We start from the raw sequence: 23,609 nt of genomic DNA, 5'->3' as shown, positions 1-23,609 counted from the left end.
ATTTTGTATTTGTCTTTTGCTGAAGAAGGGGTTGATTTACCCTGAAAGCTCCATACGTAGTTATTAAAAATTTTGTCACTGGATACACTGTATTGTTATTCTCTTTAATATTTTATTAACTTCCACCAAATATTAGAGCTTCAGAAAACCATTTTAAATTAAATTTGTTTAAGAGCAATGACAACATCTGGTTTTAAAAGTGATCATGACTTAGAATGGAAATTAGAATCAGTTGTCCAAAAGAGGTGGGAAAAGTGAACCAGAGAAAAAAAGAAAAATCGATAATTAATTGGACACTTCTAAAATTTTAAAAACGAACAGCTGATAGAGATCAGCTAAGAATCTTCCTACTGTGTAATTAAAGGCCTGAAGAAAACTATAGGATGTGCATTCTTCTTGTCAATAAGTGAATTAAAAGAACCTTAATCACTAAAATGGATATGTAGTTCACTGGTGATTGAGAAAACCAAAATAGGATGCTCATGCAAGTATCAGGATCTCATGAATATCAGAAAAGTTAACTTTAAAAATGTTCCATCAGTTTTGATTTTGTTGAATTGATTACAGCGATGCATGTTGTTGCTGTTGTTATAATGGGGGGGAATTTGGCACAAGAGTCTCCTGGGCCATATTGTGTCTGTTCGTGATTCATTTATAACTAAATCTTCACATTATAATTATCAGAGACTATTATATATATATTATGCATCTCAATTAGTTGAATAGTTCTTCAAAATTTCTATTATTTCCAAGAATGAGTTAAAGTTAAGGATTCTTATGAATTGAATAAAGAGATTAAGCTGGATTTCCAGATACTTGATTGTTGAGGATATTCATTGAGGATATGCTTAATTGTTATCTGGGATTTGCAGACGGAAATTGAGGAGGGCTATCTCCCATAAGCAAATACAGATGAGTTGGATGGGAATGACCAATGCGGAGTCTTGCCAGAATCATTTCTTTTTTTTTTTTATCTGCAGGAGTTTATTATTAATTTTGAGTTTTACACAGTTCACATCAGTATTTCTTGTTTGTTTGTTATTTGGTTTTTAGGAGCATTAGTAACTAAGGCCATATTGCTCCGGGAATGTGCAGTGGTCATTCCCTGGTCTTTCCACATCCTCCGTATTTGGTGGTGATGGGCTTGAACCCCGGTCTAATCAAGAAGCGTGTACTATGCACTGCTGCTCCTTCCCACTTGGCTACGGAGGTGCCCAGTGTTTCTTATATGCTGTTTTAATAATGGATATGTAGTCAGTGTAAGGCACTTTTGAATGACAGAATGATCCACTGTCAGGATATTTAGCAGCAAGATCTGCACTTTTGTATCTTGGATGCTGACATTACCAGGAAAGTACTGATGTAAGACAAGTATAATATGCAAGTGACCTATACATATCCATCTCAGCGATGAAGAATATAAATATCTAAAGGGTGACAAAATAGACATTTTGGTAACTTCTACTGCAATAGAACTTTGAAAAATGATAAGAAACAGAACTGGCTTCTGTTGGTATAATCAAAATCTAACAACTGTATTGTTTTATGCCTTGATTATTTTCAGTTTAACAAACCTTTATTTTATTACATGGATTTTTTAACTGGACATATATGAACACTGCATTGGAAAGATATGAAAATACGTGGTCCATGTAGAATCCATGTCAAAATGGCTTGATTTACGGTATTGATTGCTGGCACTGATTGATCATAAAAACTAGTTATGCACTCAAAAGGAATGAAAATAGTAAAAATATGCTGGCAAGATTTACTGAGACTTTATCCAAATTTGGCAGCCTATAACTTTTAGCTGCAACAGGAAAACATCCTTAGATGTAGTTTAGGCATAACCTCTTTTTGAAATAGCTATGAGCAAACTGGATTTGCTATTAGTGTATCGATCTCATATTGTGGAGACATTTTGCCATGAGTTGCCTTGTTATTGCACAACTTGAAATAAAAGGCACTGCTGTAATGGAGAAGTACAGTAAACCCTTGATTTAATGGACTAATGGGGTGGGGGTATCCGTTAATGCCTAAAGTCCGTTAAATCGAATGTAACCTGGGGGAGGGGCATTTTTTATTGTTCTTAATGTAAAAAAAAAAGCTTTAATACATTATACAGCACTGTACAATTTACAATTATGTTGCAATTCGGTCTTTGATTTACAGATATCAGAAACAGTTTTTTTACACCGTAAATTTCACGAACGCGTGCTACTGAGACGTCTTGTTCTAATTTCTCAATTAGCTCTAATTTCTGTGCCATATTTAAATTCACATGCTTTCTTTTAACTCCTCTATATGCTTGATGCCATTTTTAATTGTAAGGATTGCAAAATTATTTAATAAATAAAGTCACAATTCAGAAATCACAGAAACACTCTGTATACAACCTGACCGCACAATAGGTTGAGGCAGACTGAGACCTAAACAAAGCGAGTCAGTAGACCTGCAGTTTAGTGTCCCGAGTCATGTTCAGCTCTCAAGTCACCGCCTGCTCTTATCTGTAATCTGGGAGACAGCTATTTGAACACATTTCAGAAAGAATAAAAAGCAATTTCCTGACTACAATATCCTGAATTTTATTATAAAAATAAAAGTAGGTAATTATCAAAACAATAATGAAATAGGTAATTATTATTAATTTTTAATAATAATTACCTATTTCTAATAATTTTATAATAATTTTAATGGACCCAGTTATATCAGGGTTCATTAAATTTAGGGTTTACTGTATATTGCTTTTATTTAAAGTGTTTGCCGTTAGCTAGATTCTCATGTTTTCATTCTTTTTGGCATCTTATTGGTGGGCATTGTGAAGACCTAAACAATATAGCAACAAGATATATGAGATGTGCAGTAAATGAAGTAGACAGCAGATAGTTAATTCTAGAGCAAAAGCCTCAAGCTATATAAAGCCCTTGTACATGTTGGGCATAACCTTTTTCTGTACATGGCTATGAGGAAACAAACTGGTTTACTACTTAGTGCGTGGATCTGTGCATAATTCCACAATATGAGATAATTATACTAAGTAGCAAACCCAGGAAGGTCATTATTGTAATTGTAGATTTCAATAACAGAACAGGTAGAGGGGAAAAAACTGCAGTCCAGGCACAGCCCGGATCTCTATCTTCTCATTCTGTGTGACCAGGTGGACCTTGTCAACACCATTGTCTACCTCATTCTGTAAAATACTTTGTATTTTACCTCTACAACGTATTGTGAATTTACAACCTATTGTATTATTTTACAATGTATTTTATTTTGTTATTTATGCCCACTATTGAGGACCCCCCCCCTAGGTGGGTTCAAAATATATAAAATTAAATCACTTATTGTATAGTGAAGTTTTTCTTTATTAATAATGATTCATTTTATTATATTTCCAACTCACTGCTTGTGATAAATGATAACCATTTTGGTGAGTGTCACTCTTTTTACTTAAAATCAGTACTACACACCACTTGGACAAATATTAATATTTTATTAGCATCAACTTCATTTTTCATGAGACTATTTATTTATTTGGCACCATCAGTTGCTGCCCCCCTTTCTAATGGGAAGAGAATTTTTCTTTCAATTGTTTATATGCTGTATATTGAACATTTCATTTGCTAGTACTAGTTTCCACATATTTATTATTAAAGAGGTTTTTTTTTTTTTTGTTAAAAGGCTTGTTTGTATTTGAATTTTATTACATTTTTTAATATTAATGTTTTGCATGCTAAGAATGGTTCATTTTGAAGTTCACAGAGTTTATTATGAAACTTAAATTTTAAAATAAGTCAAGGGAAAATAGTTTTTTGAATAACATAACTTTATCACTTATTCATGTTGATTTAACATTTATGTTTATTAATAAATACTTCATTTGTAGGCCAAAGTTCTAAGTGTACTAAGTCATAGAAACATAATAAAATTCTTTGGTGCAGTTACAGTTCCTCCAAGTTTTTGCATTGTTACTGGTAAGTTAATTTTATTAATATTATTAAATGTTTCAGTTTAACAAACCTTTATTTTATTACATGGATTTTTTAACTGGACATATATGAACACTGCATTGGAAAGATATGAAAATACGTGGTCCATGTAGAATCCATGTCAAAATGGCTTGATTTACGGTATTGATTGCTGGCACTGATTGATTTCCTCTTCCTTCATCTCGCACACACACACACTCATTCAGTTATTCTGATTAAAATACTGTAACACTTTCAGCAGTTTTTTTTAAATTTTTTTTAAAGATTAGATAAGTTTGATATGTTGATGTTCAGCAGAGCCAGTCAAAATTATGTAGGAATTGTGGGCTACTTAAAGTTCACTTTTTTCTTTTCTAAACAAAGTTTTCAAAACCATATTTTGCCTATCACTAGTCAAACATTTGCATTCAAACTAACCTTGTTGTCCCTATAAGCTATTGATCCTGCCAGTTGTGGAACTGCTGGTCATGCAAACTATTAATATGCATGAAAATTGCCTGTCTTGTAAGAATGCATACAATTTACTTGTGGTATTCTAGTTTATACAAAATTGTATGAACTTGAATGGTACGCAATTATCTGACTACTAGGCAGGACAACAAAAACTCTAAATAACAAGATTCATTTATAAACCGCATACCCTGCAGAAAGTTGGTTTCTAATAACACGATGTAACAAATTCTAAAAAAATTCTGTTTTCTGAATTTCCCGATATTTCTTTATGAATTTGGATATGCTGATTCTGAATATGACCTTAGTTTTTGTGTGGCATCAGTGATTTGCCCAGAAATGAAAGAAAAAAAATATGCAATAATACTTCATCAGAGATATTAATAGCATTGAACTTTTGTACAGAATATAATATTAACTTTTGCTACAAGTAAACAACAAATGATGATATATCATCATCAATATCATTAATAAATACAGAAAACAACAATAGACCCAACACTGAACCCTGGGGGGACTTCACTAATAACATTAGTCCATGAAGAGCAGTGCCCATTGATTACCACTCTCTGTCTTATCCCACTCAACCATCCCTTTATCCATAGCAGCAATTTGCCTCCAATGCCACACTGCTCCAATTTGAGCAGCAGTCTTCTATGTGCAACAATATCAAAAGCCTTTCTAAGATCGAAATATATGATATCAAAATTATTCTTTGCATCCAGTTATTTTGTGACCACATTAGTATCCAGTCAAATCGGTCAGACAAGACTTTCCCTTAACAAACTCATGCTGTGTCTTAACTATTACTACAGTTTTTGTCTAGATGATCCTGCAGTACTTCTTTAACCAGTACATCCATTAATTTTCCTGGAACAGAAGTTAAACTAACAGGTCTATAATTACTTGTGCTGCCCTTTGATGAGGTGCCTCCGTAGCCAGGTGGGCAGGAGCAGCAGTGCGTAGCACACACTTCTTGATTAGACCGGGGTTCGAGCCCGTGAGCAACCAAATATGGAGGATGTGGAGAGGTCAGGGAATGACCACCGCATATCCCCATAGCAATATGGCCTTAGTTGCTAATGCTCCTAAAAACCAAATAACAACAAAATAATGTCGCCCTTTGATCCTCATTTGTGAATTGGGGTCAGATTTGCATATCGCTAGTCCATGGGTACCTCACCCGAGTCCAAGGAAGCTCTCATAATTATGGCTAACAGTTTGCTTATTTCCTTTGCTGCCTCCTTTAATATAACTGGATAGATCCCATCCACTCCAGTTGCCTTTCTTATGTTTATCTTCAACAATTTCTCCTCCACTTTGTTCTCAGTTATTACAAAATCATCTAACTCACTGCCAGGTGCCTCCGTAGCCAGGTGGGAAGAAGCAGCAGTGCATAGCACACGCTTCTTGATTAAACCGGGGTTCGAGCCCGTCACCATCAAATACAGAAGATGCGGAAAGGTCAGGGAATGACCACCGCATATCCGCGGAGCAATATGGCCTTAGTTGCTAATTCTCCTAAAAACCAAATAACAACAACAAACAGCTCACTGCCTGAGTTTAATGCACCTCTGGTATTCCCCTCCCTGTATAACTCCTCATGTGCGAATGTAGATGCAAAATACTCATTTATTTTTTAGCTACCTGAGCAGGATCATGAACAGTTGAACCATCGATATCAAGTGGACCAATCTGATTCATCCCTTTCCTTCTAGAGTTTACATAAGTACAAACTCTTTGCTGTTTTTCTCTGCATCCTTTGCCAAAGATTTCTTGTAATCTGCCTTTGCCTGCCTAATCTCCTATGTGACTTGGTTACAGACCAGCTTATATCTATCATAGGCTTCTGTGTCACCTGTTAATTTATATGTATCCCGTGCATTTTTCTTCTCTGTCACATGTCTAATTAGTTCATCTGACGTACATTTAGGCCTAAACCTTGAACAATATTTCTTAGTTGATATGAAAAGCTTAGTAGCTTCCAAGATTAATTCTTTGAATGCTTCCCATTTGGAATTTGCTGTTGTTAACATCATTAGTTGGTCCCTCTGTATAGAATTTAAAAACCGTCTCAGACCACTGTAGTCACCTCTACGAAAGCAAAAACCCTTTCCTTTACCTCTGATGGTAGTTACCTCTTTGAGTAAATCTCACTTCAGTACACTGTGATCACTGCCACCTAGTGGTTCCTTTATCTGCAAATTTTTAATGCATGAAGGATCACTACTGATAATCAGATCAAGAGTATTGCTCCCTCTAATTGCCTCCCGAACACACTGCTGTAGAAAACAATCATCCAATAAATCCACAAAAACCTTGCTAGTGTGTGATTGGCCAACCCACAAGTTATAGTTAATATCTGGGAAATTAAAATCCCCATTCAATGTGAAGTTATACATTATTGTAATGTATTTGCACTCTGTGATCTATTTCCTCAGTCGATACGGGTCTTGTAGTACCATAAGTTGTCATAATCTCCTTTCCTGAAATTGAAACTCATCCTTTGCCTTTAACAACTGCTACCTCTTGTATTATTATCCAACTGAGAACTCTGTGATCACTCCCAGCTAATAGTTCCTATATTGTCAGAAACTTGCGACACACCTCAAGGTGTGTTGCTGGTTTCTGCATGACCTGCTAGACCTGCATGCAGAACTCAAGTTTTGCCTGCAGGTCTGGCGACCCTATTTTTAAGAAGGATGTAGATCTGCTGGAGTGTGCACAGAGAAAGGCAACAAGGTTAGTGAGGGGAACAAAGGGGTGCTCTTACCAAGAAAGGCTTCAGTTCTACAAATTGCAGCATCTGGAGACTAGGCACTTGCAAAGCAATCTGATTGAGTTGTTTAAGGCTTTTAATGGCTTGAGATAGCTCAGTGCTGATTTGGATTCTTCCTCTTGCTCAGACTATGCACATGAGGGGGCATAAATTCAAATTGAGGAAGGATGGTTGCAGAATAGATGTGCAGAAGTTTGCCTTTAGCCAAAGGGTGGTTGATTGTTGGAACACCTTCCATCTGATGTTGCGAAAGTGGAAGAAGGCCATTAAAATACAAGAGGGAAAAGAGTGGGAAAAAAAACTGAACTTTGTGGAACACCAGCATTTGTGAAGAAGTTAGAAGGCAGAACAATCTGTCATTACCTGCAATGAGCAGTTTGAAGAGAGAAAACTGGCTGCCTAGTTGCAAAAAACAGTTGGCACTCCATAAAATGGGAGCTTGTTTAGAAGATTTTTACGCCAAACACAAAAAATTCCTTAGAAATATCAAGAGCAGCTGCTTGATTATTGGTAAACTTTTCCATTGAATTTCACTAAAGATGAGTAACATAAGCCATTATATCACATGTAGATCAATACTGACAAATTCCATATTGGAAATCATTGATCTGATAGAAGATTTCAAGATATTTTAATAGTTGGTGATTGATGATCAGCTCTGAGGAGTGCTTCTTGAGAATGACTTGGATTCCAGCAATGGTCAGAAAAAGTGGCAGTTATGTTTTAATGTAGCACTTGGGAAATAACAGCCTCAAAATGATTTATATACTTGGTGGGATTGAATTAAAAACAAGTAAGGAAGAAACAAATATGAGAGTTTTTGATGCCGTCAGATGTCGAGTTCTCCGAACAGTGTAGACAATTAGAAGGAGATGTCCCTGGTATGCTTTTGATGATTTATCAAACTTGGATAGATAGGAAGGTTATAATTCCAATGTATGAGGTGATTGTGAGATTGCACTTGGAATACTGTATCCAAGTGTGGAGATTGCACAAAAATAAAAAAAAAAAAAGCTTTTTTTTAAAGAATACAAAGATGGATAGCTCACTTGATTTGCAAAAGGGCCCAGAAAGAATTTTAATATTAGTGGAATGCAGAGCTTTTCAGCTCTGCATTCCACTAATCTGATGCTTTAGACCACAATTATTCTCTCTCTGGTCAGCTGCATAGTTGCCTTCATGAGGAGAAAAGTGCACAGGTCGTTTATTATTTTTATATATATTTTTTGTTTATTTATTTTTTTGGCATGCAAAGAAAGCCAATGCAGCCAAAACCTGTGACTTCTGTGCACTATATGACTAATACTAATAAATAGATATAGAAAGGGGATTAACTCTTATTTAAACTCTGATTTGTTTTTTGACAATTTCACCTAATCTTGGATAGTTAAATCAGAATAAGAACAAATTACTATTTAAAATTATTTGTGTATAAAGTTTTCATTTTTACATATTTTAAAAATTCCATAGACTAACTCCACTGAGCCAACCTCTAGTTGAAAACTGAATCTTTCAAATCCATACATTTTTCACACTCACTCCAAAAGAGTTAAACTCCCAAGTGGCAGCTTTAGCTGTCGTCACCAGAAGAATGCCCACAACAAACATAGGGATAAAAATTAGTCATATAAACAGATGTTAATGGTAATAGTGCTGATAATAAGAACTAATAATAATAATAACTTGATCAGTAATAATATCAGCACGCTTTCAAATTAACTTTGTATGAGCACTATGATGTAAATTGTGTATACAGGGTGATTCACTACCAGTGCGACAAACTTGCAGGAGGTGTGGGGGCACAAAGACGAATCGGAATCACATAGCATTGCAGGATCTGAAATACCTTTGTCATGTGGTAGAGGACGTTGAACGGGAGGTCGCGTGAATAGTGATCCCGCTGGAAGTCAGCATTTGTGAAATGGTTCCCGAGGCAGTAGGATGGACGAGTATTCAAACGTTGAACTGGCTGACATGCACCTCGCGTATGGAGCTGCGGATTATAACGGGCACACCGCTCTGCGCTTGTACCAGGAATGTTTCCCGCACAGGCGTGCTCCTCATCATGCGATTTTCGCACGTGTGCACAGAAGGTTACGTGAACGACGAGGATGCCAGACAATGAGGAGAATGTCCTACGTCTTGCAGAAGGCAATCCGAGTACATACATACCATGAGTTCATACCATCTGCAACACGTCCAGTCATTGGAGGCTGCGGATTATCCACTCCGGAGGATTTTTGCTACTTGGTTTCTTCAACAGAAATGGTTTGCAAATGCTGACTTCTAGAGGGATCGCTGTTCACGCGACCTCCCGTTCAACGTCCTCTACCGCATGACGAAGGCATTTCGGACACTGCAATACTATGTGATTCCGATTCGTCTTTGTGCCCCCTACACCTCCTGCAAATTTGTCGCACTGGTAGTGAATCACCCTTTATACATAATATATAAAAAGTCACAATTTTTATCTTTAATTAATTTGGGTTTTTATTTTTATTCTTTTATAGAATATGCTGAAATGGGTTCCTTATATGCATTCCTTTCCCAACAAGACCATGATTCTATGCTCAGTTTTGAACGAATTCTTTCCTGGAGCATAGAAATTGCATCTGGTAAGGTTTATTTATACTTATTAGTTCAGCCATAGGTTTTCATAATAATTAAAATTTTTATTCTAATTATAATTATAAATATATTGTTTATTTTTTAAATCCAGAGGCTTTCTTTTCATATCTAAACAATATCTTTAACAAAGTATTTAAACAATAATTAAGGGCTATGCAAAACTGTTTTGCTGCATGGTCCTTCATGATTTCACTTTATTACTCCACATAATAACATGTGATCTCCAAAACTATCTAAGTAAGAGTGCGTATATACTTAAGAATGTAGAAAGAGGAGCGGGCATTAATTTTGAATTACTCGCAATAAGCATTTTGCTGAGGCAGTTTGTAAGACCAGGCAGTACTACTAGTGGCATTTTTTTAATTATGTAAGAACTCCTGTTCACCATTTTATGTTTATTCATAACATATTCTTGGAGGGCCTTCTTGATCTGTTTGCCATATTAGCCACATCTGCAATAAAGGCAAAAAAAAGTCAGTATTTTTACTAGCTTAACTATCTAAGTATCTTAGGCCAATTTAATATGTAATAATTTAAAAAAAAATTTCCAACTATTTAAAGTCATCCATTGGATAATGTTTATGAAATCTAAAACAATTTATTTTTGGATAACTTAATGTTTAATTAAGTTGAATTAACTATTTACTTATGATTTAAACAGTAGTTATGTTATATCATCGGTGTTGTACTAGTGGATAGGAATCATTTTTCTCAAAAATAAGTTTTTGATATTTGATATTTTCTCTTGATATTTGTTATATCTATATGGATACTGTATAAATTTAGAAGACATCCAAAACCAATCGGGAACTGAATGAAAACAAAGAAAAAAAAAGATTATACAAAATATGACTATTTTTAATTTATATTAAAAAACTCATCTTTTATGCAAGTTGCCAGGTAGGAAGGAGCAGCAGTGCGTAGCACATGCTTCTTGATTAGACCGGGGTTCGAGCCCGTCACCACCAAATATGGAGGATGCGGAAAGGTCAGGAAATGACCACCGCATATCCCGGAGCAATATGGCCTTAGTTGCTAATGCTCCTAAAAACCAAACAACAAACAAACAACAAACAACTTTTATGCAAAGAAATGTACCATGGCCAAGCATAAGTATTAAGCATGTTTCCAAATAGCATTGGGGGAGGATGGGAAGGAAGAACTGATGACATGAAATTATAACTTCAACAGTTATAATTCTTCAATGAAATTTGGCATACAAGCCATGTCAAAGTCGGCAGTGATCATATATTGGTAAAGATGTTTACTTAGTAAAAAACCCATCATACTAACTGCATAACAAATTAAGTTCCTAGATAATAAAAAATTACTTATTTTGCTGACATAATTTGTAAATTGTGATTAATTTAGAAGAGTTCCTTACCCTATGCTTAAATTGACAAATCAGATTCTGAAGATAAAAAAAAAAAAAAAAAAAAAAAACCTGTTTCACTATTGAATGAAATACATCCGGTGTTGCACTGGTTTTCCCATCTTATGCTTAAGTGTAGATTGAAAATTAAAATAAACTTAATTTTCAATACAAATTTTCATAGAATAATGTCCACACTAATTGTCCATGCTAATTGCCCAAGCAAACTGTCCACATTAAAATGTAACAATAGAAAGTGTCGGAATTTTATTTAGAGAAACAGGATGAATTTGAAAACTTGTACACCAATCGTACTCTGTTATTTTGTATATCCTCTTTTTTCAAAAGAGGATATACAAAATAACAATAACAAAAAAAAAGAAATGAAATGAAATGATTTTGTATTACATGCTCTAGCGAAGATCAAATTGAATTTGAAGTAGCATCAGTTTAGATGCTTATGATTTACATTATTGATGCACACTGGCATATGTCACTTATTTACAGATTGAAATTTGTCTTATATACACATCAGTAGAGAATGATTGAATAAGCACTAGTTTTCTAATGCCTATTCAGTTTCCTAATGGCTTGAATATACAACATGATTGAGATACATCAGTGTGGCGTATATGGACAGTACTTGTCACTGAATAAATATTACATAAAGTTTATTGCAGTGGAATGATACTATACCAAACAGCTTTTCATTAAAATTGGACATTAAAAAGCAGCATGGTATTCTTGAAATTTTCACCAGTGCCAGAGTAATTGTTGACTGAACCAACAGTCTTCTCTTTTCCCCTTGAGAAATACATTCTTATGTGAAATGTAAAGAACTTGTTTAGCTTATCAGCCAATCTGATTGGTTCTGTTCCGATCCTTCTACTGTTTCCCTAGCAGTGAGAAACATAGTTCATTAATTCCTTTAGTCAATAGTATATGCATGTGGGGGCTGTAGTGCAAAATCAATTTTAGGCATTTTCTAATTGTCCATGCAAATTTTGTTAAGTTGCCAGAAGAAATTTTAAAAAATTTTCTGTTTATACTTCGGCACAACAACCAAGTCAGTAGAGTTTACAATAAATCATCAATTTATTGTAAACAAATATTTATCGTATTTAGTATTCACGGGCTTGAACCCCAGTCCACTCAAGGAATGCGTGCTGTGCACTCTTCCTTGAAGAAAGAGTGCACATTTGATCTCGAAGAAAGGCGTCTTTTCAGTTTTGTAGTCCAGAAAAAGATCACAATTAAAAAGATACCTTTCTTCACAATCTGCCCAGATTGGGAAGAAAATGCATGTGGGACTGCTTGTGGATCAGAACCTTGTGGAATTTTGTGGGCCTGCTTGGCTGGATCAGAACATCAGAAGTTGGTAGGGCATCTCCTAAAATCCACTGTGGCTGATGTTATTCAATGGTGAAATCCGTAGGTTGGAAAAAGACATGGACAGCTGTATGAACTCATAGATGTTTAATGGCCTATAAAGGGATTAGTTTGTCTCTCGTGCATATTTTCTGTGGAACGCTTCACTGAGCAGGTCCAGGAGTCCACAGGAACATCTGTAGGGAGCTGCATAGCCTTGGCTTGAGTGGTAGAGCAGCTGAGCATAATCTCAATATTACCAGTCACCAATGTGGAATTCATTTGGGGTGGTACCATACCCAACATTTATGGACTCTAGAACATTGGTGGAAGGTTTTATAGAGTGATAAATCTCACTGAACAGTCTTTTGTTTTGATGAACTTCTTTTGGTGTGGGGATTGCCTAGAAAGCACTTCTTGTCGGAGCATATAATCTCAACCATGAACTTTGGTGAGATGGTCTGATGGTATAGGGCTGTTTCAGCTGGTTCATACTTACCCCCTCTCATTAGTGTATGGGGGACCAAGTATGAACCAGCTGTTAGTACCTAAAACTGTGAAGTCCATGGATTACTAAGACATTTTGGACAATTGTATGCCACTTGCACTGGTGCAGTGCTACAGAATTGGGCACTGACAATATTAGCATAGCAGTGCTCAATGCTGTACAGTGAAGGTCATGCAAGACTGCTTTATAGACAGTGATGTTAAAATTTGGCTCAGAACCCTGTTCTTAACCCCATTGAACACCACAGGTATTCAATGGGGGTTGAGAACAGGGTTCTGAGCCAAATTATAAAGTGCATATATTGATGTAAAGTGTTTCATGATAAAGAAAAAAGAGTATTTCTAAGTTTGCTGGTGATATAAAAGTGGGCAGGGTAGGTAGTTAATGATAATAATCATGGGGCCATGATTATTATCATTAACTGAAGTAATCCTGGTTACTATTATTAACCACCCTTCCCACCATTATATCATCAGCAAACCTAGACATCAACCTTGAAATACCTACATTAGTAGCCTCAGTAAATATTAAAAACATGAGGGCCCAACACTGAGCCCCTGTGGTACATCTGTGGGATATCACAGCAGTCAGTGTTGTTTTCTATATTAGAACTCCACAAATGCAAGAACTCCATAAATTCTTTGTGAATTTATGGAGTTTAAATTTATGGAGTTTATTAAACTTCTTTTCAGAAGTTTAATACCTTTTAATCTGCATGTGATAAAATAAAATTAGACATCTTTACTAGTGTAAACAGTATTCTAAAGCTAAAACATTAATTTTTTAGCAGCAATGTATTTAGAAATGATAATTTCCTATTTGAATGAATTTTTTGGATTTCTGTCTAATGTTTCATCAGTGAGTCACTGGCTTGTTAATGAAATGCTAAATCATTGGCAATCTGACAACTGCTGGCTTTCCAGATCTCTTCTTATCATTAAGTGAGCCATTTTCATTAGCTTTTTCATCCAATTCAATAGGTAATTTTGTAGTGATTTTGCAAATTTCTGTTTGAATAACAATTATGGATTTTAGTTCAGCTAGCTACAGGGTGTATTTCACTTTTCTTCATTTGTAGCCAACTACTTTGAAATATTTATTACAATTTTATTTTATCACTCATAGAATGAGTTATTAACTTTTAAAAGTGCACATGAACTTATGGACAATCCAGGATAATGAATATTAATCTTAATGTTATTGTTAGAATATTTCAAAAAAATACAGTACCCTTCAAAAGGTATTCAGACAAGCATTGGTTTCACATTTATGGCACTGCGATGTGTTTCAGTAGCTTGTCGGTCTTCCTTTGGTGCTATGACACACTCTGTCCTCCTGGGTAGACTTTCCACCAGTGAAGAAAAATTGCAGTGAGTATCCCTCTATTTCTCCTGCAGAACAGTGACAGCTGAACTAGTTATATGGGATATTAGTGTGATCCTCACCCGATGTCCAAGTTCATCCTATAGGTGTTCCATAAGGTTCAGATTAGGGCTCTTTGTTGGTCATTCCAACTTTTGTAAGTTGGAATGACCAACAAGAATAATTCATATGCATGAATTATTCTTGAATTGCACCACTGTTTGGCATTAAGCATTATCCTGTTGAAACAAACGTGGGCCTGTACCAAAGCAATACGACAATATGCATACATGAAATTGTTCAAAGTGTTAAGGTGTGCTCATCAGTTTACATATCTTTACATTTTGGACTACCATCAAAGCTTTACTAAACTATACCATTTGAAAAAGCACAACACCACAACCCCCGCATCCTCCTCTGAACTTCATTGTTTGCACAGTACACTACCAGCAAGCCATCTGGAGTTGTTAACATTAAAAGCCATCTGGAGTTGTTAACATTAAAATCACCAAGGAAAATTACCTCACTGTTAGGAAAGTTGGACTGGAGAAATGCAAGTTTCAAAGAGAGGAAGTCAAAGTGCCAAGTGATTAGTGGAGTCAGGAGAATGATAGTGGCAACAGATGAATTTGACAGAATGGGCCAGAGAAGATCAAAAAGAGGAGATTCCAAATTACTATCTCTCACAGAGAATATTAGAGCACACATACGCACAAGTATCACCTTTGAAGCAAAAGTAATCATACAGCAAATAATTAGGACAACTGATGTGAACAGTGGTTAAATCAACTGATAATTGGGATTCTGTCAGAAAAGGTATGTGGGGGTTGGTAGAAGTAAGTGGAAATGGAGATCATCAGATCGGAACTGACACCACATATATTTTTTGTGAAATGAACAAGGAAGTGTTTAGGGGGGATGGATCTTTGACAGTTTGGTTTGTTATATTAGTTTGACTATTCATAATGTATTCAGTAGTAAGAAAAGATGGGGAGGATGTGTTGTGTGAAATAATGAAATTTTTGGATATGGCATACACACAGCAAAAATATACCCAACTCCTTAGCATAACGTGGCCTTGACATTGCCCCTGACATACACTAACTGATCTGGAAGCCTCATAGAAAGTTACTAATAGGTTTGGTCCAGTAGACTATCTAGCAACTGGCCTGCAAATGCTATTTTAGAGATATATCCTCAAAATGTAATGAAGATTGGATTTCTCCAAAAGTAGTGCAAAGTCTGCTACAGTAACTTTCACCAAATGTGTCTAATCAAGGAGGCACCATCTGGAGTTTGACAGTTTACAAATATTAAAAATTATGATGTAAAATGAGAATGATTATTCTCATATTTGTTATACTTTGCTATAAACATTACTAAAAAGTTACCAGCTCATTATGTTATCATTTCAGATTTTTTTCAGTCATAAATTACGCTAAGCAACAAATTTTGGGCCATTTCTTGTTACAGGCATGAAAGTAAGTTTACTTTATAGATTTTTGGTTGCTAAACAAGGAAATAGTGCTTAAAATGGCAGATTGGCTCTCTTTTCGAAAAAAGTCATTTTTCATATTCTACAAGGTATTTTTTATTTTTATGTCAGTAAGATGTAGCTACAAGCATACCTTAATATAACATGACACAAATATTGTGCAAAAAGTAGGAATCTCAGAGAACAACTGTTAACTGAAAACAAATTACCCAGTACTTAGCTGTATTCAAGGATTACTGCAACAGAGTTGAAGGTGCATTTGAGGTGAAAATAACTTATCGTGTGATGCAAAGCGAGGTGACAGTTGCCGATCACGTGATAAGAGCATGGTGGTACTAAAATTGTAGTGTTGCCATGCATTTTGCTGAGAGCCATAGTTGATAATGTAGAGAAACTCATTATTATGAGACCCCAACTGTAATTCAAAAACAATCAACAAATTTTAATGTGATTTTTGTGTTGAGCAGCATGAAATTAGTCAAGAGTGGGTATTTTTTTTTCGTATCATTTTACATGTTGACCAGTGTTATAAGAATCAGAATGCTAAACATTCTGATAGAACTTTTTTTTTTTTTTTTGCTGTTGTAGTGTTGGAACATAGTTGTAGTTTTTTTTTTTTTTTTTTTATTCCAAAATATATGTAGTAGTAGTAGTAATAGTAGTAGCATGTGTATGAGCTTATGCAGCATCAGCCAAAAAAAAAAAAAAAAATCACATCATTCCGTCCAAATGCCTGTCCAGTTCCTCCTTAAATTTATTCAGCCTATCAACTTCCACAACGACAGATGGAAGTTTGTTCCAGCAATTAACAACCCGCTGGCTAAAGGCAAATTTCCGCACATCTATTCTACATCTTTCTTTTCTTAATTTGAATTTATGCCCCCTTAGGTTCGTAATCTGAACAAGTGGAAGGATCCCATCAGAATTCAGCGTGCTCAACCCATTCAAGGCCTTATATACTTCAATCAGATCACCGCACAGGTGCCTAGTCTCCAGCCACTGCAATTTGCAGAACTTAAGCCTCTCTTGGTAAGAGGATCCCTTCATTCCCCTCACCAATCTTGTTGCCCTTCTCTGTACACGCTCAAGTAAATCTACATTCTTTCTAAAATGAGGCCCCCAGACCTGTACGCAGTACTCAAGGTGTGGCCTGACCATTGCCTTATACAGAAGGATAATCACCTCCTTTTCCCTGTTAGCAAAATTCCTATATATCATTGACAAAACCCCATGACCTGCCCTGGCAGCCTGTCTGCATTGCTCAGAAAACTTCATATCTGCCTGCACAATTACTCCCAGGTCTTTTTCATTTTCTACCACCTTAAGTGTAGTACCACACAGTTGGTAGTTTCTCTGGGGTTACTTCTACCCATATGCAGTACTTTGCATTTGTCAAGGTTAAACTTCAGTTGCCACTTCTTAGCCCATCTGCCCAAATTATCTAGATCCTGTTGCAGTAGCACACTGCCATTACTGTCATTAACAACCCTGCCAACTTTTGTATTATCTGCAAACTTCGACATTAAGCCTGATATACCTTCATCAATATCATTGATAAATATGCAAAACAACAGTGGGCCCAACGCCGAACCCTGTGGGACTCCACTAATGACGTTAGTGGAGTCCCACATGTTTTGTGTTTATTAATCATTGCAAGTTAAAATAACTGTCTGCAACTATTTATTATTCTTTAGGGGGGCAACAAGACTTTCACTTTGTGAAAATCTTATTCCACCCCCTCACCCCCCGAAGTGAGGCTCCTTTATAATTATAAAAGCTTGAAACAATTGTAATCAGTTGTATCTGACACAATCCATAGAGAGCAAACAATCCTAGGCAAGCTAACAGTTTGAAAGTATACTGTTTTAGTAAAGAATCCTATGGTTATATTATATTTTAATATAACCATATTTAGTATGCAAGCATTGTATTAGATATTATAAGAACTCCCAGCAGGCCCTGTACTATTCTTACAACTTTCCAAATTACCAAAAATTTGAAGTAATCTTGGTCCATGTCATTAACCCTCTTTTGATACCCCCCCCCCAGCTTCCCCAATTAGCAATTTCACTGAAACCTTATAAAGGTCTCCTCTATGACATTAGCAAAGGTGTTCACCACTTTTGATCTAATAATGAAATTGGTGGTTAAGGATACAGTACTGAAGCATCTTGATAAGAATGACATGCTTAAACATGGGTTTCTGAATGGAAAGTCTTTCTTAACAAAATCTAATTACCATATTAACTGTCATATAAGATACAACCATAATTTAGCAAAAATTATTTAGGGGGAAAAAAAAACATTTTTGAGGAACTGATTTTTTTTATTGCACAAAGTAATAGTAATGGTCAGTAGTCAAAGTAGTAGTAATAGTAAACTGTCAGCCTCAACTACCTGCAAGGGCAACTTGTTCCAACAACTCACTGGCTAAAAGAAAACTTCCTACAATCTTATCTAAACCTCAACCCTATAATTTGAATTTATGCCCCCTAGTTTTGGAATTCTTTATAACAGTGAGAATTCCACCTTCATTCATTTTACTAATCCTTCTTAGAGCCTTATAAACCATAATCAGGTCACCTCTGAGATGCTTGGTTGCCAAATTCTGTAGCTCACATAATCAAAGTCTTTCCTCATATAGTTGTCCTTCTGCTGATATCACCATTCGAATTGCCTATCTTTGGACCCTTTCAAGAAGATCAATGTCTTTTATCGGATTAGGATTCCATACTTGAACACAGTATTACAAATGTGGTCTTACAATGCCTTATACAGTGTGATTATGACCTCTCTATTAGGCGCCTCCATAGCCAGGTGGGCAGGAGCAGCAGTGCGTAGCACACGCTTCTTGGTTAGACTGGGATTCAAGCCCGTGACCACCAAATATGGAGGATGCGGAAAGGTCAGGGAATGACCACTGCATATCCCTGGAGCATTATGGCCTTAGTTGCTAATGCTCCTAAAAACCAAATAAACAAACAAACAACCTCCCTATCTCTACAGGATAAAGTTAGATAAATCATTGATAGGACACTATGGGCTTTCTTGGCTGCCTGTTTACTCTACTCAGAAAATGTCATATATGCCTATATTGTAACTCCCAGATTCCTTTCCTCCTCCACTGTTTTTAATTCAACTGTTTTTAATTTGATGTATAATTTATTTGGGGATTGCTGTTCCTCAAATGTACGAACTTGCATTTAGCAGTATTAAAACATGGCTGCCACTTCTCTGACCATCTTTGAAATCTGTTCAAGTCATCCTGAAGCTTGCTTGACACTGATCATTAATGACTCTGCCAATCTTTAAAGATTGTACGTCATCTGCAAATTTTGACATCACACCTTCTATCCCTTCATTGATATTTATGAAAATGAGAAACAACAGTTGTCCAAGAGCCAATCCTTGAGGGACTCCACCCCTGACATTATACCAATCTGAAGAATATCAATTAATCACAACCATCTGCACTCTGCCCTGCATCCAACCAGCAATCCATCTTAGAATCTTGCCAGTAATCCCAAACTGTTCAAGCTTATACAGTAACCTCTCATGAAGGACAGGATCAAATTCTTTGCTAAAATTCAAATGAACTATGTCGAAATTGTTTCCTAAATCCAGCTCATGAGTAACTGTGTAAAAATAGCATACTAAGTTAGTTAAATATGATTTACCCTTAACAAAGCCATGTTGTATGTCCTTCAGAATGCCATATCTATCTAAATTCCCTGGATTGCACTCTTAATCATTGCCACTAATGATTTTTCATACCACTGAAATCAGACTAACCAGTCTGTAGTTACTAACTTCACCCTTAGATCTGCTTTTGTGTATTGACAATACATTGGCATTTTTCCAATCCAAAGGAATATACCTCTGAGTCCAAATACACCCTCATAATTAACCTCAATGGTTCAATACACTCCCTTGAACTCTCCCTCAAAACTGTACTGTATATGCCATCAACTCCAGGAGCCTTACTTGCCTTTATTCTCAAAAGTTTTTTTAATAAACAGTCATCTGTAATTACAACATCACTAATTTAATATAGCTCAGCCTAACTTGCACAACCTATTCTCAGTAACAAGGGGCTTTCATCAGTAAAGACCAATGCAAAGTACCTACTCAATTCATTTGCAACATCAGCTGGATTATCTAAGACTTCCCCACACCCAGTGCACAAGGGTCCTAACCGATTAGCTTTCTTCTTTGTTATTCACATACACGAAAAATTCCATGTCCCCATTCTTTGCTCTCTTAGACACATATCAGATTACGTCTAAGTATTTTTAAACAAAGCATTTTATTATTACGCATGACTATTTTTATACTACCACATATTCTATGGTGAATCCAGTTTTAATCACATCAAAAAACAATAAGGAAATGGGACAATAAAGAAAAAAGCAAGTTTTTATTTATCTTCAAAACCCTAAAATTCGTCACTGCTATTCTGAACTGTCATTCTCATAAAACAGAATATCACCTTCTGTGCCATCCAAGGCATTACTTATCTTCTGTGCCATCCAAGGCATTACTTATCTTCTGTGCCATCCAAGACATTACTTATCATCTTCTGTGCCATCCAAGGCATTACTTAAATGACTTCACGAGGTCTCTGTCTTTACTTCATCCCAAGAATTTTTTACTCATTGGCATGGCTGAGAGATTTTCATACAACCATTAGGTGTTAAGTTGTGTTGTGGTGCTTTTATTCATTTAGTCCATTGTTCTTTCATGAAAGCTTTAAAAGGCTTGTTAATAGAAACAACCAGTGATTGTAGTTGGATAGTGAGTCCATCTGGAATTACAGCAAATTGTGTTTTAAACTTTTCCACCATCTTCTTTTTAGCTTCTGCTTTATGTGCATGAAATTGGTCTCATACCAGTAGGGCTGGTTTCTTGAGGCCACCTGGATGCTGCGACCATAATTTTTCCAACCATAGTTTGACTCCATCTTCATTCATTCACCCCTTAGGGTGAACATGGGCAGAAATACTTGTTGGAAATTTTTCTTTTGGCAGAGTTTTTCTCTTGAATACGAGTAGAGATGGAAGTTTCATTCTATCAGCAGAACAAGCCAAAACATAACTATAGTATTGTTTCATGACTTGATGTTTTCACAGTTACTGATTTTGTACCTATAACATCCACACTTCTATTTGAGCATACGTTATATGTTAAAGGTACCTTATTCGTATTATCAGTTTGGCCAAGCTCATACTTTGTGTACTTCCTAGCATTAATTATAAATCTGTGAAATTCCAGGATTTGGTTTTCATATGTTCTGATATTTTCTGGGCTATCCTTGTTGGTGTCCTCATAGCTAAGTTCTGCTTCGTAAATCTATAATAGAAACTTGTTGTGCTACCAAAATTGCCACGTCTCTTTGCTTCTGCTCTGTCTTTTGCCTCAAAAATGATTGTTTTTGTTGACAAAGATATACCACTGTTACTCTGCTCTATTACCTAACTATTCAGTTCTTTCTCAAATCCCACCCACTTTGCTGTTGGCCGACGAAGATTATGCTTCTTTTTGATTGCTATACTGAGTTTATTTGCTTGTTTCTGCTATTCTCAGATCATCTCTGTTTTTAAGCAACATCAGATCCAGTTGATGTTGCTTAAAATGTCTTCCTGCAGCTGTTTCCATGTGTAACTGATGACTTATAATTTTCAGCCAGCTGTATAAACAAGCCTTTTCTTTGTGGATGTCATTGTAATAGGGTGCTGGTAATCTGAAATTTATGGTTAAAGTTAAATAAGTGTACACGTGCACAGTGGCTACAGCTAAACCATGAAAACATTCATTACAGATATATCATAAAAATATTCATTATAGTACCTTAACAGAACCAGCAAGGTTTTTTCCCCAAAGGTCAAATTTGCTGGTAATTTATGTGGATGTTTTTAAAATTTTAGCAAGATCACTGGCAAGACAAGACGTAACAACAGGCTTATTTATAATAGCTGTGACTATCATCTTATATGATGCAGAGTGATAGATTTCTGGAAAAAAAAAGTGCATCTCATATGATAGGAAATATGGTAATTATTACATTTAAGTCATAAAGTACATTTCAATGCTACAATTTTGATATACCTAGATTTCAGTAAAGTTTTTGATTCAGATCCAGTGAGAGACCACTATACAAATTGGAGAATACTGAGATTACTGGGTAGATCCTTAAGTGGGACAGCAACTGGTTGAATGAAAAGTTTCCTCGCCAGGTAGTTGAGTTAGAGAGTCTGACAGATTACAAGGTGGAATTGGATCTTTACCTTATAGCAGTGGACAAATTGTGATTGGTTCAAGTTCTCTCTCTCTCTCTCTCTCTCAGCTGATACAGAATAAGTTCACTTCCTTGCATTATTTTACCATTTAATAATAACTAGGGCAGTTGTTCCCACTCAGATTCTGAACAAAATGCTCATTCTGCATCTGAGTAGAGAAATCAGTTAACATTAAAAAAACATATTCCCTGAACCTTGCAGGGTGCCTATGCTTTTAAGATTACTTAAATATGTATGTTACAGTATTTTCAAAGGGGCTTTATTATAGCCTCTGGTTAGTGGTTCTAATTGTTTGAATCGTTTTTCCATAATGCAGAAATTGCATAATGTTTTATTTAATATAGTTTGTTTTATTTAAAATATCTTTACATATACACTACTGTATATATATATATATTATTATTTTTTTCTTCCAGGTATGCATTACTTACATTATCAAGCTCCAGTGAAAGTTATACATCGTGATCTCAAGTCGAAAAATGGTAATATATTATGAAATTGCCAGTTTTCATATGTTTTGTTATACTTTCTAGTTCTCCTAATTGCAATAGAGATACAAGTGGTTCTGCAAATAACAATGTCTTTGATTAATGATATTTTGGTTTGTGATGCACCTCTCATTGGTTTCACATATGATTAAAAATAAAAGTGTCTCAATTAACAATATCAGTATTCAATGTCTTGGTTCTCATAAACTACAAGTGCCAAGAAAGCATTTGTAAGCCTCACAATCATTATTTCTGGCCATTCAAAGCTCTAAAGTCTGCACTTTCATTTTCAGCTAATGTAATCTCTAGGTACAAGAGATTATTGTCCATGGAAATGAATTCAGGATGTATGGTACCTCCAAAAATCCTTCAGGAATCTTTTCCTACCTTTGAACAGGCATTCTCTCTCTCTCTCTCTCTCTCTCTCTCTCTCTCTCTCTCTCTCTCTCTCTCTCTCTCTCTCTCACTCACTCACTCACTCACTCACTCACTCACTCACACACACACACACACACACACACACACACACACACACACACACACACACACACACACACACACACACACTTGGAAAGTTTTATAAGCAGCTGTTTCCTGTGTGTGTAATTTCATTCTAGCAATGAGAATGTGGGTTCAAATTGAGTCAAAATTTGTTAAATTGCCTCCAACTTTAATGTTGAAGCAAATTTCTTCCAAGTTTGCTTATGCATTTTTTACTCTTCAGAAATACATACGACTTTTAAAAATACCTAGCAAACTGTTTAAACACTATCAAATTTGGATTAAAGCTGTGTTTTATGTAATCTTTCCTACACTCTGTAATTTATGCTACATATTAAATTATTCCATAACAGTCTGTATTTTTCTCTACAGAAAC

At 35.6% G+C, this 23,609-nt stretch overlaps 1 protein-coding gene across 2 annotated transcripts in view; it reads left to right on the top strand.

Annotated features, from left to right (window-relative positions):
- Window positions 1–23,609, top strand: part of LOC150079387 (mitogen-activated protein kinase kinase kinase 20-like) — a 269,330-nt gene that overhangs the window by 58,459 nt on the left and 187,262 nt on the right. For both annotated transcript variants that reach the window (XM_090382216.1, XM_090382217.1), the window contains exons 3-5: window positions 3,884–3,971; window positions 9,726–9,830; window positions 22,661–22,726. In XM_090382216.1, the coding sequence (XP_090238342.1) occupies window positions 3,884–3,971; window positions 9,726–9,830; window positions 22,661–22,726 (259 nt within the window). The remainder of the gene's footprint in view (window positions 1–3,883; window positions 3,972–9,725; window positions 9,831–22,660; window positions 22,727–23,609) is intronic.

Source organism: Mastigoproctus giganteus, chromosome 10, assembly GCF_048544385.1.
Source record: "Mastigoproctus giganteus isolate SK-2022 chromosome 10, ASM4854438v1, whole genome shotgun sequence".
NCBI classification, from domain to species: Eukaryota; Metazoa; Arthropoda; class Arachnida; order Uropygi; family Thelyphonidae; genus Mastigoproctus; species Mastigoproctus giganteus.
This window is presented reverse-complemented; position numbering and strand designations above follow the sequence as displayed.